This window comes from Elgaria multicarinata, chromosome 2 (assembly GCF_023053635.1).
Source record: "Elgaria multicarinata webbii isolate HBS135686 ecotype San Diego chromosome 2, rElgMul1.1.pri, whole genome shotgun sequence".
Lineage (NCBI taxonomy): Eukaryota > Metazoa > Chordata > Lepidosauria > Squamata > Anguidae > Elgaria > Elgaria multicarinata.
In genome coordinates, this window is record NC_086172.1 from 84523384 (window position 1) to 84542180 (window position 18797).

General features: G+C 44.0%; 1 protein-coding gene across 1 annotated transcript in view; it reads left to right on the top strand.

The window, feature by feature from the left end:
• LOC134393681 (SITS-binding protein-like) overlaps positions 1–18797 on the top strand; it is a 39474-nt gene that overhangs the window by 3044 nt on the left and 17633 nt on the right. The window contains exons 2-7 of the mRNA XM_063118743.1: positions 6130–6301; positions 8726–8933; positions 10666–10816; positions 10935–11138; positions 13215–13483; positions 14541–14677. Coding sequence (XP_062974813.1) covers positions 6130–6301; positions 8726–8933; positions 10666–10816; positions 10935–11138; positions 13215–13483; positions 14541–14677 — 1141 coding nt within the window. The remainder of the gene's footprint in view (positions 1–6129; positions 6302–8725; positions 8934–10665; positions 10817–10934; positions 11139–13214; positions 13484–14540; positions 14678–18797) is intronic.

Consider the following 18797-nt stretch of genomic DNA (forward strand, 5'->3'; position numbering starts at 1 on the left):
AATTTGGAGACATCGGAGCAAATTTGGGGAGCTTTGCGCACATCTCCTGTTTTACTGCTGCTCGGTTTGGGCAAGTTTCCCATTAGTGCAAAGTGCGTAGTGGTTGCAAATGCGAACGGGAACCCGGAACGTGACATGAGTGGTGAGACAGTCTTCAGAGAATGCTGGCGAACTTGAACATCACTCGTTTGCCCATCCCTAGTTTGGACTGCAAACAAACGGTCATTTTTAAGAGAGTTGAAGGTGATATCATAAAGACATCTTTGCTCTTGATGTACATATGTGTTTCTTTTGCCCCATGGTCATCCTGACCGAACAGATGTTTTGAAGCTTTTTGAGACATTCCCCAGACCTGACAAAACTAGATGCAGTCGTGGGATGTGTGTGCATTTCATCTGCAGTGATGTCTCTTTTATATTATATTCACGTCAACACTCTGGAAAAAAGCATGTTCTCTCCCCAGCATTGGCTATAAACTGGGAAAGGTGGGGATTAAAAGCATTTTACATTGTGAATATCTGTACTTTATATTTTATCAAATTTTAGAGCTTTAAAAAAGAACACAAAGGCCTGTCTAGTTCAGCACCCAATTTCCCACAGCGGCCCACCAGACGCTGATGGGAAGGCCACAAACAGGACCGGAGTGCAATAGCCCTCTCCTGCTCTTTAGAGTTCTGACTGAAACCCAGTGCAGATTCACAGCCCCACTGACATCAGAGCCACCAGCCTCCACTCCCAACAACTCATTTTAGAGGCATACTGGAGGTAGTGTACTGTCATCATGACCGGTAATCCTGTGTGCATATGTGTATGGGTGTTTTGGTAAATACACCACCCTTTAAAATAAAAACTGCGTGCAGAAGATATTAATGCAGTTCCACACAGGGCTTGTTCTAGCACTGAGATGGATGCTTAGTTTCCCTGATCAGATGGGGACAGTGTGGTTTGGTCATGGGGACAGTGCAGCCTGGACCATCCCTGTGATGCTGCTGGGAACCCGTGTCCTCAGTTCAGTACTTATGTAGATGGACACACCAGACATGTGCAGATGCACCTTCACGATTCCCACATGAGATCCTGCATTCTAAAAAAATAATCTTGGAAGGGTAGAACCTTTACTGCTTTGGTAGTATTTCACGTTCGCACTCTCTATATGTGTGATGCAAATTGCTGAGGTGGAGAAAGTTGCATCGGCTTTAGCTTGCTCTCAGTGAGGAGGAGCTCATGCTTTTAGTCCTTGAAACTAGCCGTTTGAGACAGACGTCATTTTCACATTCCACGTCCCCAGTTCCTCTTGAGCCAAACTGTGTGATCAGCATCACAGGGATAATGAGTGGTGGACCGACCTTACTGTGCAAATGAGATGGCATAACTGCTAACACTTATACCTTCGAAAACTCCAAATCCCCCTTGAAATGTGTCTGGCCTTCCACATAAGAAGCCTTGTGATATTTGCCAGTGATTATGCAATCATGTGGGAGATAAAACTTGCTGATCCCATACTTAGCAGGAGAAAATGCTTTTCAAGGGTTTGGGGCAATGAGGATATTTGAGATGAAATAACAACCTCATGATTTTTTTGCAATAAGATGGGAGCACAGCCAGGTCAGAGTCAAAACCATGTAGCCTTGCGTACTTTTCCTATTTACTACTTTTTAAATATATAGGCATGTGGATCGCTTGGGCAGTATCCTATGCTGAAGTTCTGCTTAAACGAGGTAGCACTAGCATAAGTGAACCTGAGTGCAATGGCAATAGTGAATGCTGGCATGATGGATTTCTTCAAAGAACTCATTGCGCAAGCAATGCTGTTGGCATTGCACTCGAGGTCCCTTCTGCTAGCGCTACAACGATGGTGTAAGTGGAGCAGCAGCATTTGTTACTGCCCTTACTTCCTCACACATTTCATTTATTTAGCACATTTTTATTCTACCTTTTCTCCAAGAAGTTCAGGACAGTGAACAGTTTTCTCCCCTGCCCCCACAATCTTTATCCTCACAATAATCCTGTGGAGTAGGTCAGGCTGAAAGATACTGATTGGCTCAAGGCAACCCAACTGAACCTCATTGGGTGAGTTGGTATTTAAGCCTGGGTGTGCCACATCCTAATACAATATGGTAACTACTGCACCATTCTGGTTCTCAGTAACATCATTACTGAATGCTTGAGCTCCTAAAAAAGTTCAACTGGGTATAATGAAGATTTTGGGGTGTGTGAGTGGCATTGGGGCAACAGATTCAACATCTGTACCTGCTGGGGTTCTTTATTGATATTATAATGAACAGACATAGGTTGGGGTGTGTCATGCTCCCTCTGGAGGAATCCTCTTCAGACAATGATCTGGAGCCTTCTGAGCCAAATGTACCTGGGGTACAAGACATTTCAGGAGATCCTAGGGCTGACCATGAAGGTCCTGGACCCTCAGGAGATAGGACTTCAGATCTTATTTCCCCCAAAAGTATACACTTTTGCTTCCTAGTCAGAGGGGGATGCTGACCCACTACCCAGCCCCTGAGAATGCAGGTGTCTGAAGGTGCAGGCTCAGACCATGGCCAGGTGAAGGAGTGCCCACTTGCACTCAGGGCTCAGTACTGCAGCTGAGCCCTGGGTTGGGCTCAGTAGGTTCTGATGGGAAAAGCCTTCAGTGTTTGCCCAGCCAGTCTAGAAACAACACTGTTCTTGCAGTTCCAGCATGTTCTACCTTGGCTCTTGCACCTTGCCCTATAATTGATGACCCTTGGATTCCTTCTTAACTTGGCTTCAGGACTGTGTGTAATGTAGCTGATTGCTTAACTGTGTTTTGATTTCGGCCTCCTACTCAGAGTCTGCTGCAGCCAATGCAGGACAGAATGGGAGCTGCCTCCCCCACCACAATGCTGCTTGTCTTGCACATATATTGAACATTTGAAAGTGGATTTGTTAATGATAGGCAGCTGAATATGTGAGCTAGCTTCACTGGAAATACAGATGGGAGAATGATTGATGTTCGAGTTCACCAGGATTCTCTGAATATCATCTTCCCACTCATCGCATGATTCCTGTTCGCATTTGCAATTGCTTCTTGCTCTGCGTGAACATGAGAATTGGGCAAACTGAGCAATGATCAAATGTGAAATTTGCACAAATTCCCTAAATTTGTGCAGATTCTCTCCATAGACTAAACTGGGGCTGATCTGCAGGGGAAACTTGTTCAAATTAGTAAAATTGTGCAATATTGAACTGGGAGGTTGTGCAAATCCAACAAAAGCACATGTCCAGTGAATATTTTACATAGATGTGTGCTCATGCTTTTATTCAGGGCTTCATACAGGTCATGCTTGAATGTTTTGTAAACAAAAACAAATTTTTCATACATACCTAATTGGAAAGCCCAATTGAGTTGACAATATGAGAGAAGACCAGAGCCAGCCCTACCATCAGATAGAGTGTGGTGGTTGCCTCAGGCAGTAGACACTGAAAGCTGGCAGCAAAGTGTTGGAGAAAAGACCTGTGTGCCATGCAGCCTGGTCTGCACTCCCTAGGTTAGCCTGCTGCTTTCAGATGCAGTAGGCCATGCTGTCCCATCATCAGTGTTGAAGATAGATGCATCTGCCAGTCCAGTCAGCAGGAAGAAGCACTATGTTGTTCTTTGCTTCAGGCAGCAAAATATCGTGGGCTGGCCCTGGAGAAGATCTGTGATCTTCTATCTTTGATGATTCATTCACACATGTAAGTTATCACTTGATTTGCAGACATTGAGTGATGAGCATGCTTCTCTTGAGACATAATAAACCACGAAATATGTGCCCATTTCACGACATTCTAGTCTATGAGCATTATTTACAGCATAACTTTAGTGGTGGGTACATGCTGGTAGTCTATACAATCCCGGGGTGTATGAATCAATACAACGCTTGGACTAGGTGTGCATAGATGTAATCTACAGCCATTGCAGTGATTGCAGTTGCATCTTAGTTGTTGTTTTTTTACATTGTCATGCTGAAGGGAATTGTGGCTGAGAGCTGAGCTAGCCCACTCCACACATTACATTTGTCCATGTGATGGTGTTCCTGGGGACAGCCTATTCCATCATTCTAAAACAGGGCTGAACTTCCAACTCTGACAATAGGCCTTGGCAGCCATGTTGCAGCATCATATATAAAATCATATATAAAATTCATATATAAAATGGAAAAGAAACCCAGAGTAACTAGGAGGATATAGACAATATATGACCCAATCCTAAATGTTACTCAAAAGTATGTCTCACCATTCAGTGGAATTTACTTCATGGTTAATCAATTGAGGATTGTAGCCAGCTATATTTCTCCTGAAGGTTGCTCCATCCTATTGACCTTCAGGGAAACAAAGCCAGACTACTTGTGAATATACCGCGATGTAGTTTGTGTGTTTTACATTGCCCAACAATGGCAGCATTCTGTAACAGGTTGTTTTAGCAGCATTTCTGCATGCCTAGTAAGCTGAAGGAGTATGTAACATTGGGACTAATAACCTTTAATCCTTAGAAGTCAGGCCAAGGGGTTTAAGGAAGAATAGTACATTAGCCAGCTTATTCCATAATTGCAATACAGGGCTGAACTTTCAACTCTGTCAGTAGGCCTTGGCAGCCATGTTCTAACATCTAGAGAAGTATTGGGGCTTTTTCAGTTCAGAGAAAACTATTTTCAAGTCAAGAATGATAATCCTGGCAATTAGTAGCAAACGCTGCAATTATCCCCCCAAGTTATTTATTATTATCTACTACCTGTTTGACATTTTTTTAATGGCAAGATTAGCAACCCCTCGATAGTGGTATGTGAGTGCAGGCAGATTAATCGGGAAGGATTAAATTTTCACTGGATTGAATTGGCATTGTTCGCAGCCCTTTAGAATTCATGCCTACTGGAGCTCTCCGCTGTATGTTCCCAGGGCCCAATAAACCAATATAGGATGAAAATGCCAAAGCTGAAGGCACCTGGCGAGCTTGCATAATCAAAATGTTAAACTAATTATTCAGATCCAGAGAATCATATCCCTTATCATGAAACAATCAAGAAATTATTTTATATGAGATAAATCAGAACTGGTTTCAGTCTTACTAACACCATTACATTCTGTTAGCTACAGTAATTCTGGGTGCTTCCAGATGGAGGGCTCACAGCCACCAGCCAAAAGGGATTGTGTGATCATGGGTGTGTGTTTTTCTGGTAAGAAAAGCTGAAAGAATTAGTGGGAAAATATGGGAGAGTTACAAATGTAAGGCAATGATGTCTGGACTGTGTAAAAGTCTGTGAATGAGGCAGGGTGATTGCACAAGAAAAGCCGCATCTGGAAGAACACTATAATACATTTACTGAAAGTAACATGAGAAATAGTTAGGCAAAAAGGAAACATGAATACTGAGTTAAAATGGCTGTTACTGGACTACTTTCATTCTGAACCAACTGATCCATGTAATTCAGTGGCTTAAAGACTGGAAGGCTTTAAGAAATGGGCTCTTGGTGGTTCTATATTCCCACCACCACCCCACACAATCTGACAGTCCTGACCATGGATATATGATCAGGTAGCTTCATGTCTGCTCTGGATCTTAAGAGAGATCAGGATATAGGAAAGTCATATATCAGGCCTAGGGTCCAAATCTGACCCTCTGGGGTTCCCAGGTAGCCCCGCCCCTTCCTCTGGCTCCACCCTCTTTCCACTGACCATGAGTCATTCAGTGGTTTCCTAGCTTTTGTTTCCCCATTCTAATATGCCTCTCCTAAGGCTTGGTTACTGGCAGTAAGAACTGTAGCCTAACATACGCCGGTATTTTTGGTATTTAGGCCCCACCCCTTTTGTTTTCAGCCCTGCCCATCACTGGAATGCAACCCTTGAGAGCTTCTCCAAAACAGAATTCAGACCTCAGGCTAAAAGAGGCTCAGTACCCCTCCTAACGGTGATATTGCCTATGAAGATGTAGGGGTGCATTGGCTCCAGCATCTGTGATCATGCTTAGAGGCCTATTCTTGTATGTTCAGTATTTTGTGTATTACATTATTCCTGGCCTAGTGCTTCCCACAGCAAATTCGTGAGGCTAGACTCCTTCTCATTCTTAAGAACCAAAGCTGTTCTTCTACATGATTTTCTCTCTTTTATCTTACTTTGCAGGACTGCTTTTCCATGGTAAATATGTCCTGGTACGGAGGCGCAAGTGTCAGCACCCAGCACTGGCCTCTGAACAACGTGAACATCAAGTCCCAACCATTCATTATCAGCAACCTTACCCAAACCCCAAATGCCTACGGCTCAGTCTTAGAAAGATATTTTTTGGGATCCACTGGTAAGATTGCTTTTCCTCACTTGATTTCCCAACACTGTGAAACTATAGATTACACATCCATGGCTTTAAATGTGGATTGGACAAGGGCAGCCCAACAATTAGCTAGAGTGAAGCAGCTGCCTCATGAGAGGGTAGCAAATTCTCATATATAGTAGGTAAGGTTCAAGGAAATTGACAAGATGAGGCTGCATATAGGGCAATTTGCGCACAGGTGCATCAAAAAAAGGAGGGGAGAATATCTCCCTCCCGGGACTGTGATCCTCTCATTTTAACATGTTGAACTGGCATTTCTCAGTGTCCTTCACCTTTTCAACACTTCCCCAAGTCTCTTGCTAGTCCAGAAATGGAAGTTACTAACTCCCCTCTTTTTTGCTGCTCCTTTTTGTAGCACTTACTGCAGGTGTTGTCATGCCTTACCTAGAGGAGGTTTCACCGAAAGAGGAGGAGGAGGAGAGCCAGCACAGCAGGCCCCAGCCAGAGCCAGGTGGAGAGCTGGAGGCTGCTGTGCTGGCTGTCCCCGCTCTTCTTCATCTGATGAATCCTCCTCTAGGTAAGGCATAACAGGTGTGCACATTTCCCCTCCATGTACTCCCCTGTCTGAACCTGGGTGAGCAATTTTATCATGGGTTGCTGGGGTTTTCGAAAGAGATGGTTGGCAAGATTGGAAAAAATCTCCATGCTTCTCTTCACAATCTTGGCGGTATCACCTCCACCTTCCTTCGCCAGTGACTGCCCCACACCGATGCCGAAATGGCACTTCAGAAGGAGTGGCACTCATTTGCCACTTTTTTTTTTTTTTTTTGGTGCTTCAAAAATGTGCAGATGGGGTGATGATGATGATGTGTCTACTGGAGGTGAGTAAGCGCACTTATGGCTATCCAATATATGTGCCGTGTCAATTTCCTTGTACCTTTCAGATGTCAAAGGGAGCTATGAAATAAGGTAGGTAATGTACTAGGAAATTGACAAGACAAGGCTGCATATAGGCTAATTTTAGTACCAGTAAGGCTACCTTACAGGGTGCAGAGCAGTCTGTGTAGCACACACACACAATTATCTCCTCCAACAGAGAACAGCCAGTGGGCTGATGTTACCCCATCCACACCACCCACCATGTGCCACCTCACGCAGCCACGTCGCTCTGACTAATATTAGGCCATGCCCCTGCATTCCTCATAGACAGACGGGAGCCAAAAGGTATTTTCATACATGAAGCATAAATGCGTTTGTGCTTAAATCTGTCCATAATGCAAATGTAAAAACTTATATTGGCTAGATAGAATATCTTTTTGATTTCTCTTCTGCATTCTATCCCATGTTAATAATGTCCACGTGTGGCAAAAAATAGCATTTCAAAAAAGCATTTTTCATGCCACTAGTGTGAAGAGTCCGAAACCTTCCAGCTGCCTGATGGCAGTTTAGAAGAGCAGAATGAATAGGCTTCTTCCTGAAGGTGGATGTTCCACATCTCTGGGCTGAGTATCACATCATGAACAGGATTCCTGTCCCAGGATTAACCACCTTGGAAGGCAGGGAATACCTCTTGCCATGCTGTGTTCCGTTTGGAGATGATACACATCGACAATCAAAACAGACCTGTTTACATTCCATACGCATGTGTAGATTTTGTTTACTTAATTGTAGTTATTATTCATATTATTCCATCAGTAAACAACAGAATGTTTATATGGTCTCAGCCATGAGATACATAACTGGTAAAATTGGGTCATGTGTACAGGGCTTATGTGACTTTGGTACACATAGCAGAGCCACAAAGAATCCATCTACTACTATAATCCCCATCTAAAATAATCTGCTAGGGCATGCTGGTTGGATGTGATGGGAGTTGTAGTCCATACATGGTTGACTTAGAACAGGGATGCAGAACCTCAGGCCCAGGGGCTAAGTCTGGCCTTCTGAGGTTCCCCAGAAGGACACGCCCCTTTTCCCTGGCCCCACCCCTTTCCACCAATCATTTTGTGTTTTCCCAGCTTTTGTGCAGCTTTTGAGATGCCTCTTCTTTGGCTTAGTTAACTGGCTGTAAGAGCTTTAAGCTAAAATATGGTGCCAGTTTTTGGCCCCGCCTCTTTTGCCTTTGGCTCCACCCACCACTGGAATGCAGCCCCTGAAAGCTTCTCCAACATGGGATTTGGCCCTCGGTGTGAAAGAGTTTTCTGCATTGCAGGGCAATTAAGAGGCCGCAAAGAAGCTTGTGGTCTTGAATGCAGAATAAAGAGACACTAGAGAGATACATTTATGGTTATTCTCCTATATTCATCCTCCTCAAAGAAATTGGGGGTGGGGGGGAGAGAGATTTTTTAATTTTCACTGTCAATCAAGAATTATATTGGAATTGCTTCAAATGTATGAGAAAATGAAACAACTCTTAACTGACCAATTCCTTTTTCTTTGTTGTCTCCAAAGGGGTGACTGTGATGAGTGGCTCAGACCTCCCTATCTCCCTCTCGGTAGTGAGGAACCAGCATTTTTGCCTGGAGAGTAACCTTGGCAATGACATGGCTTCCCTGCAGTACACGGTGTGTGCCAGTCAAAACATCACTTTTGCCCATCAGGAAGTGGGAAGCCGGTTCTCAGGACAACCACGGCAGCTGCCAGATCATGGCCTGCTTAGGTAAGAAAGCTACTGGGACATTTTCAGGGGAGGGACAGCCAAGTAGCTATTGAGTGGCAAGACCTTAAAGATATTAGGAGCAGCTTTATCCTGAGGGCTAGCTGCAAATCATATGCAAACACATATAACAGCACTCCGATGTCATTACAAACACACACACACCTAACAATGAGCTGATTGGGGAAACTCACCCTTTCCTCACCCACCACCTCTCTGCTCCTAATAAAAAACACACACGAGGCCCTTGTTTTCTCCTCTGTGGTCCCAAACATCCATTTACAAACCCCGTGGGGAAGGGGGAAGCAGCTGGAGGAGTCATCCTGAGTGGCAAAACCGTGGCTGGGGGAAAGGGTTAAGCACCCGTCCACTCCAGTTTCTCTAGTCCAAATCACACGTCCAGACACTGCTTTCCCTTTTTAAAATAAGCAGCTCCGTTATTGTGTTACACATAATTGTCTGTGACATCATGTTTGGCCCTTACTGTGAACATGCTCATTATGAGTGGCCAATAGCTTGTTAAATAGAACCTCCTCCTAAGTATGAATTAAAAGAATGAGCATTTAGTTCTTATAAATGCAACCCTTTTTAACACTAGTTAGAACATTGGCGGTGAATGAGTTTGCCCTTGTGAAGTCCTTCAGGGATTGCTGACATGATCAAGTGCCTTAGCTTTTCTTAGGAGTGGCTATAACTAATGACAGTGGCACATGAGAGAACATTTCGGTTGCATCCACTAGCAGTACAGTGATGCATATATTCAGCCAATCACTATTGCTCGTAAATACTGCACTCTTTAACTCCTATAAAAGAGTGTGACCGTGACCATTGATTTTGATTATCAATATTGGTGTACTAGAGATGGCACTTTAACTGTTGTGTGGCTTGTGGCGGTAGAACTCTGGAAAATGAATGCTCAGCCAATGGTGAAAAATACGACACAGGGAAAATATATCAACTGGTAGCTACTAATCATGGCAGCCACAAAGCACAACCTTAATTTCCACCTTCCAAAACCTGCCAAATGCTAGAGATTAATAAGCCGAGAGGGGACACCTCTGAGCTTTCTTGAAATAGCAGGCTGACCACTGTTGATAGACAAAATGCTGAGCAAGGTGGTCTGCTGATGTCGCCTAACGTGACAATTCCTTTGCTACAGGTGCTGTGTTTGGTTGTGTATTGGATCCCTTTAGTTTATGGGTGGGCCACATTTTTCTCTTGACAGCTACATTCCCTCGTGGGTAATTTGTTGGTGACCACTGGTCGGCAGTGTGCAGGGATGACATCAGTGGTGGGCAAAGCCAGAGATAAAAGTGGGTGGGTCCTTTCTTTTCTGTCACTTTCTGACACACCCTTTTCTCTCCCCCCCCTCTTCCTTGTTATGCAGTGGGCTGCCAGGGAAGGGACAGATCACTCTTGCCAGAGGCCTGAATTGATCACATGCAGAGGGCTTTTGAAATTAGACCGAGGGCCGCAAGCGGCCCAATAGCTGTAGGTTACCCACCCTTGCTTTAGTTCAATTTGGTCAAACATGAATCCTTGCATCCCTCTTGTACTATGAACACTGCCATCTGCTTATAAGAGGCCCCCTTCCTTTTTCTATCTACACAGAGAGGTCCTGGTTCAGATATGTTGGGTTTGTGGTTTTCTCCTCACCTTGAAAAATCTTTAAACCAGACAAATAACTAGCTGATCACATCAAGCAAGACTCCTCTTTTTCGTTCTACCAATGCAGGTTGCCTATCTGGAAGTATTATGGGGTGGCAGATTCTGCTGCCAGAATGGAGCGAGGATTAAGATCTTTCTTCAACAGCCTGCAAAGACATCATCTCGGGGAGGGGCTAATCACTGTCAACGAGCTTTCCACAATGCTGCTTCGTAATACGGTATGTGGATCAGAGAGTGGGGGGGTGGGGGTGGCTGGACAAGCTGCAGAGCTACGGGGCAGAATTTTCAGCCACCATGGTAATTCCACAAATGAAATTATTGTTGATCTTCTCACAGGACCACACATATTTACCTGTGCTGAGAAGGAAAAGGCTGCATCCTGTAAGACTAGCCATGGACTACTCACTTATAAAACCTCTAAAACTTGCCATCACTCTGTCCCCTTATGCGAGCATCAACTCCCAACCTTTTCAGATGTCTCTGCAAGAAGGCAAAGAGGACTTTTGGCTGAGCCACCACTCAGAATCTGGCGACTACTCGGTACACATCCTTAATATTGTCTCTTTCGTTTGACCAATTGCATCTAGCTGTTCCTAGAGTGGAAGGAACCAGGAGGCATAAAGATGGCTTGGCTTGCGCAGCACACTTGAGCAGACCCTAAAGGCCGAACATCTTGTCTAGGAAAGGTGTGATTGGATTGGCAACGTCCTATTTCTTCTTCAAAAAGCACCCCGCTACCCACCCACCCCCCTCTTTGGATGGGTCCCTGGCAAAGCAGGAAATACCCTTTGACCCTCTGCCGTGGGCCTAATCCAAACCACTCTCTGGAGCTGCTGTTGGCTGCAGAGGACAAAACATACAGTCAGAGATGAGAAAATATATGCTGAAGAGGTGGGCTGGGGGGAGCCAGAGGCCTAATCCAAATCGAGGATTCGCCCAAGCTGCTTGTAGAGGAAAAATTATGTTGAGGGATCCAATCAGATTGTAAAGTTGAGTAAGGCCCTCCATAACTAATGGAACAAATTAAGCTCTGCTTCAGCAATAGCTCTCTAGCCTCAGGCCTGTAATTGATTACAGGGAAATATAGCGATATCTTTGACAACGTTTGTAAAAGTAACATCTTTCAGGCAATGTATTATTAAAAATATAATAGAGCAGATGATTATTTTAAAAATTTAAATCTAATGAGCTAATAAAATAGTTTTAGTGCTGATGACACACATTAATACAGAGGTGTACCTCTGTCATGTACAGAACTTGAGACAAGGTGTGCAGTAATTCAGTGAGCATAACCTTGAAACCACACACTCATGAGTGGTCCCTATGAATTAAGAGGACTACTGGAAAGCTGTACAGCACCATGTACATTGATGGTGCTATATAAATAAATAATAATAATAATAATAATAATAATAATAATAATAATAATAATAATAATAGCAAATAAAGGATTTCAAGGCTTGTTGACCCTGAGAGCACACCCATCTATAACTCATGGGGGTAATAAAACTAGATCTGCAAACCATCTTCCTTTATATTAATCAATTATATCCATACAGTGACCCTCACAAGTCACAATATAGTGATTAGAGTATGGGTTGGGAACAGGGTTGCCTCAGCCAGCTGAGTGCTCTATACTCTGCAGCCCCCAGTATCACCTCTGACACTACTCGAGAAGGTCTCTCAACTGTCCGGAGCCGATTTTCAGGGAGCATAGTGAACTGCATGGTAAGTTCACCTCATCCCCCATTCTGCCAACAATAATGCTCCATTGGATCATGGACAGAAGCAGCCCTTTCATCTGTGGGAGGAAGATTGTGGATTCAAGCCACAGTCTATAATTTGATATACGATACTGCAAAAAGAAAATCAGGATAGGATATACCAACCCCTTCTTCCACAGCTGGGCAGAAATATAACTCAAGCCTTTGTCTAATAACGCCATTGTAATTTGTTTTAATACAAAAGAATGCCTAACTGGGATATTACAAAGTGTTTAGCTGGCTATATTACAAAGTGTTTAGCTGGCAAAGTGTTGTCCAGTTCACTTGAGGGCAGGTAATGTACAGTGGATTGTGATCAAGCAGAAGTCAGTTTCCCAGAGAGACCGGAAATAGAGCAGCACCATGGAGAGCTCTGAGTGATGCTGGGGTGGAAGCTGGACAAGCTTCCCTGCATGTTGCTCCAACAAGCAGCAGATTGTGACTGAGCCTTAAATATGGTTTTGGCTTCCTTTAGGCTGATTAGTCCTGCCTCCCTTTTGGCTGAGACCTTCTCCCTAAAAGAGGCCTGGTCTGCTTCAGCAGCCTTGGGCAGCAATGACATAGACGTGACTGCAGTGAAACGGTATCTTCATTCTCACAATAATGACCTTCTCTTGACAAAGGGGAGCTGGTCTCTGGGGCCTTTCTAGATCTTAAGGTGGTGGGAACTATGATGTTGTTCTGTAACCAAGCCTCCACCATGATCCATTAACTCAGGAGCATCAGGAACATCAGATGAGAGGTCAGGGTCCTGGATCCAAGACACCAAGGAATGAATTGCTTGCTAAACTGTATACAGTAATTAGCCAACGATTCAAACAGTGTCCTTCTAATGTCCACTTTCCTATTGCAGGTGCCACTGCTCAGCCGATGGAAAGGGCAGTTTTCTGCTTGCCTGAATGTAACCAGCCAGGCAGCAGTGCTCTGGTACATGGACCAAGTGAGCTTCTTGAAGCAGCGACTGGGAGCAGAGTATGTGGTTTTTGAAGGTGGTGAAGGCAACTTGTTTATGGAGCAAGCCATCCCGCCTCCCACAGGACTCAGAGGGGATAAGTACATCCGCATCTTAGCCCTGATGGCTGCTACACTGGGAAATTCATCAATAATTAGTGCTGGCACAAGGTTTGTCTCAGGCAAAATCTCTGAATGATGTATATTTCTAAGACTGTCCAATCATTGCAATGTTACTGCCTTGCTAGGCTAAAAGCGCCCCCCTCCTTCCCTGTGTGTTAACTCCCTCCCTCCCTTTCTCTCTCTCTGCCAACAGTTTCTCTTGCTTTCTAGTGCCTGCAGCAGAAAGTAAGTCCATATGAGGGATTCCATGCTGCCTTCCTGCAGGAACCAGAAGTAGCATCACTCTGAGAAGCTGCTCCTGTGTTTCAAGGAAGGGGATTAGAGACATTGGGGGTGGGGAGTGGGGCCTGTGACCATAGAGGCTGGTGGCTCTGGTTTTGGTGGGTTTGTGAATCCATTCTGGGTTTTAGTCAGAACTCCAAAGGAGCGATCTAAGGCAGTGAACCTCATCCCTCAAATAGGGTCAGCACTTGGATACCTCTTTTAGAGTTCTGGCTGGTTCTGACTAAAACCCAGAATGGATTCACAGCCCCCCTGAAATCGGAGCCATCAGCCTCTACTGCCTGCAACAGCATGTTGCAGTGTAGAATGCTGCTGTTCAGCATTCTTGCCCCTCTATTCCATTTCTCCCTCTCATTTGGTCTTCTGTCTAGCAATCCCTCCCTCCCTGCAATAGTCAGTCAGCATTCGGTGGCCACTGCACATGCTCAGTCCTCATGTCCTCCCTCCCTGCTCCTCCTGAGGTACTTTGTTTTAAAGACTTTGGGGTTTTGCCAAGCTTGCTCATACCTTCCCCTCACCCTAACTGTTTTGGCTACCTAAGCAATGACACTCACAGCCTGAACACCAGAAATGGGAGGAATAATCAGGACCTGCAGTAAAATGTTGCAGTTTGGAGTGTTTCCTGTTCAGAATTCAAGTTGCATCAAACAGCCTCTGTACTCCCTTTGACTGTGTCAGAAAACAGACGCGTGGCTCGCTGACATGCCCATTTCCTTACAACGCTGTTTGTGACTTTGAGGCAATAATGGGTCTTCCCCCGGAGTGATTATTGTGCATTTGAAGGTTTCTGGCTTGACTGCCCAGCTGTTTTCATTGCTTCCAGAGCGAGCCACCTGCCACTCTTCCTCCAAATGAACCCGCGACGATCTGACTGGAGCTACGCTGGTTTAAAAGGGATCATTCCGTCTGTGCTTCACTACAGTCTCCTTGGTTACAACTTTTTCATTCCAGACGCAATAGGTAATATCATTTGGTAGTCTGTTTGTCCCAGTTCTTTTCTGGCCCTCTTTTAGAAAGGCCAAAGAAGTCTCCCCCGAGAGGAAGGGCCATAGCTCAGCAGCAGAGGCCCTGCTTTGCACGTAGAAGGTCCCAGGTTCAATCCCCAGTGTCTCCAGGTAGGCCTGGAGTCGCAATCAGTAGTAGGGTGACCATATGAAAAGGAGGACAGGGCTCCTGTATCTTTAACAGTTGTATTGGAAAGGGAATTTCAGCAGGTGTCATTTGTATATATGGAGAACCTGGTGAAATTCCCTCTTCATCACGACAATTAAAGCTGCAGGTGCCCTGCCCTCTTTTAAATCTGGTCACAGTATAGCTGCAGTATAGCTCCTGCAACTTTAACTGTTGTGATGAAGAGGAAATTTCCCCAGGTTCCCCATATATACAAATGACACCTGCTGAAATTTCCTTTTCAATACAACTGTTAAAGATACAAGAGCCCTGTCCTCCTTTTCATATGGTCACCCTAGTCAGTAGACAATACTGAATTAGATGGGCCAAATGGTCTGACTTGGTATAAGGTCACTTCCTATGTCCTAATAGGGAAATGAATGTCCACAATCTGCTCAGCTCATCAGCCAGGCTGATTCAAGCCACACCAAGCACAATTGGTTCCAACAAGCTGATTCCAACCAATCCATTCACAATTGATTCACAATCAAGCTGTTTCCAAGGACAGCTGATTCATAGCTGATTCAAGCCACACCAGGCACAGCTTTAAGGGGCAGCACGGTCCAGAGTTCTGTTTGGTGCCACATTGGATTGGTTTGATTTCACCAGTATATTTAAAAACACACACATAGTAAAATTACGACGTTCCATATACACTCAGCTCTGCCAAAATAAAGAGTTCTAAAAAGCTTTCAAAATGCAAATGGATGGCATCCCAGCTTGAACCATCCCATTGGCAAAAGCCCGAGGGTGTTAGGGCTGCAGATGATTTTTCACATGGATTGCATCCACCCCACAGCTCACTGGGAGAATGCGTGCTTCGCATGCAGAAAATTCCAGTTTTAATCTCTGGCATCTCCAGACAGGGTTGCAAAAGATTTCTGTCTGAAACCCTGGGGGGCCCCAGCGAGTGAGTAGCCAGCCTTCCCCAACTTGGCACTCTTAATATGTGTTGAACTATAACTACCGTCATTCCATCCAGAAATGTCCATGGTGGCAGGGGATGATGGAAGTTGTAGTCTAACACGTCTGGAGGGCACCAGGTTGTGGAAGGCTGGTGTAGACAGTACTGAAGTAGATGGACCAAAGGCCCAGTGAAGTAAAAGTCAGCTTCCCGTGAGGTAATACTAATTTGCAGCTTTAGACTGCTGATTGCAAATGGAAGCTCTCTGCGAATGGAAGTTCTCGTCTGCCTCCTCAGCAACTGTCAAGTGGCAAGGCACAGGCAGACTAATCAGGAGGTCTGGGCTGAAGTGTCATCTTTGTATGCAGATGATATTCAGCAATAGCTTTCATTTCCATCAACATATCCCAGGAAGGCTGAGAAACTCTTGCACCAGTGTCTGGAGGCTGTTTTGGAATGGATGAGGGTAAACAAGCTGAAACTGAATCCAGACAAGATGGAGGTATTGTGATTGGGAAACCAATCTACTCCCATATGTACCTGCCTGGACCCTCAGATCATCCTCAGGGGTCCTTCTCTGCGAGCCCCTGCCAAAGGAAGTGAGGCAGGTGGCTACCAGGAGGAGGGCCTTCTCTGTTGTGGCACCCCGGTTGTGGAATGAGCTCCCTAGAGAGGTTTGCTTGGCACCTACATTATATTCTTTTAGATGCAAGGTGAAGACCTTTTTATTCTCTCAGTATTTTAACAATCTTATCAACTTAATTTTAACTTTGCTGTTTTAAATTTGTGTTTTAAATCTGTGTTAATTTTTGCATTGCTGCTTGGTTTTATCCTGGTTGTGATTTTATATTGCATTTTATACTATGCTTTTATACTGTTTGTTTTATATTTTGAATAGTCTTCATGGTTTTAATTTCTGTAAACCTCCCAGAGGGTTTCTGCTATTGGGCAGTATAAAAATGCAATAAATAAATAAATAATAAATAAACATACTACTCTGGATGGAGGTTTTCAACTGGTCTTAGATGTGGTTGTACTCCTCCCTAAAAGACGAAGTGGGAGTCCTCCTGGCCTCTGCACTATCTGGGGAAACTCAGGTGGCTGCAGTGTCCAGGAGTGCATTTAACCAGCTCAGGCTAGTACACCAGCTGTGAACCTATCTGGAGGGGACAGACCTTGTCTCAGTTATCCATGCACTAGTGACATCCAGGCTGGACTACTGTAATGCACTGTATGTGGGGCAGCCTTTGAAGACAGTTCAGAAATTTCAGCTGGTGCAAAATGCAGCCGCCTGGGTGCTTGTGGGGGCAAGATGATTTGATCATATACTGCCCCAGCTGTACTGGTTACAGGCGTGTTTCTGAGAGCAATTTGAAGGGCTGTTTTTAATCTTTAAAACCTGAAATTACCTTCACCCGTATCAGCCTGCTGCACTTTAAGATCAGCAAGAGAGGCCCTTCTCATTTGCCCACTTGTGAGAGCAGTCTGGTGAATGACCTCAGGTGAGAGGGCCTTCTCTGCAGTTGCCCCACACTTCTGGAATACTTTGCCAGTGGCGGGGTCTACCATGCTCCAACATTGCATACTTTTAAGAAGGCCTTGAAAACCTGTTATTTTACTCTGGCCTTATCCTAATATGATTGTTGTTGCTGCTGTTGTTGTTCGTTGCTCTTTTTATTGCTGGTTTTGTTGTGGGTTTTTATATTTCTGTTTTATTGTGTTTGTGTTTTTATCATTCTTAATATCATATCAGTTTGATGTGTTTTATTGTGGTACATCACCTTGGGAGGGCTTCTGTTCTGAAAGACAGCCAAGAAATATTTAAAATAAATAAATGTGCAACTGCAGAATCTAGCATGTGGCAAAGCATTTGGCATTCTGAAAATGTCCACTTTTGTTCCAAGAAATCAGCCTTCTATTTTTCATCCTGGTGGAGAAAGTTTGATGGCTATAAGATGTCAAATATCTTGAGAGGTATTATGTGGCATGTACTTATAGTAGTGTGGTATCTCTGCAAACTCCCCACCACCCACAAATACACAGGTCTAACTAAAAGCCTGAGATTAGTCAGGATTAAGGATAGCCAGTGTTAATTTCTAGAGAGAGTGTACTCCAGGGATTTCTTTTGCTGGCCAGAATTTTCTCTGGCTGGAAGAGGCCTTGGAGCTGATCATCCCAGATACTATTCCCACAGTTCCCCTGGCCTAGCAAGAAGTCATATGAATCTATCCTTACAAGTTATTGTTTGCACACTCTTTGACATTTCTAATTTCAGGCACATGGCTGTTTACATTAGGCTTAGCCAAACCACGTGGAATAGTTGGGAGCCAGCGAGATACTTAAGAGTCTTGAGAGATTGTAATTGAAGATTGTTTTATTGTAGCTACTTCAGAAAAGCCAAACACTCTTTGTGGGGCGTGCAGGACGTTTATTGTTGTGGTTTTTTAAAAAAATTTTTTATTGATTTTCCAAAGCAAAATCAACCAAAAGAATAAAACAATAACCCAAATAAATAAAAAGAATACATTGAATTTAAATCAACTTCTTGACAGAGGGTGGTACATTTAATCTCTATTCATATTTTTCACTGCTTTACAGACCAAAATATATGTGGAGTCTGTGGGCTGCTTAGAAGTTTCCTTTATAATTCTTCCTTGTATCAAATATATATTTAGTATCTGTTCCATAATTTGAGGAAAGGCTTTGATATGTATTGCTGTGCATGTCCTTGATCAGTATATAGAATAAAATCCTGCCATGTTTTATAAAAATCAGATGTCTGAACTTTGCCTTTAGCTAATTTTAGTTGGTATGTCAGTTTTTCTGCTGTGGCTATTTGCCGTAATTCCATATACCATTAATTCAGCGTTAGAAGTTTATTTTGAAAGTGATGCAACGAATCAAATACAGTAGGTTTAAATTTCTTCTCTTAAAACTGCAACTGGGATTGTGTATTTACGGGCATGCACATCTGGAAACTTGGTCTCTCATTGTTTGATTTCTTTT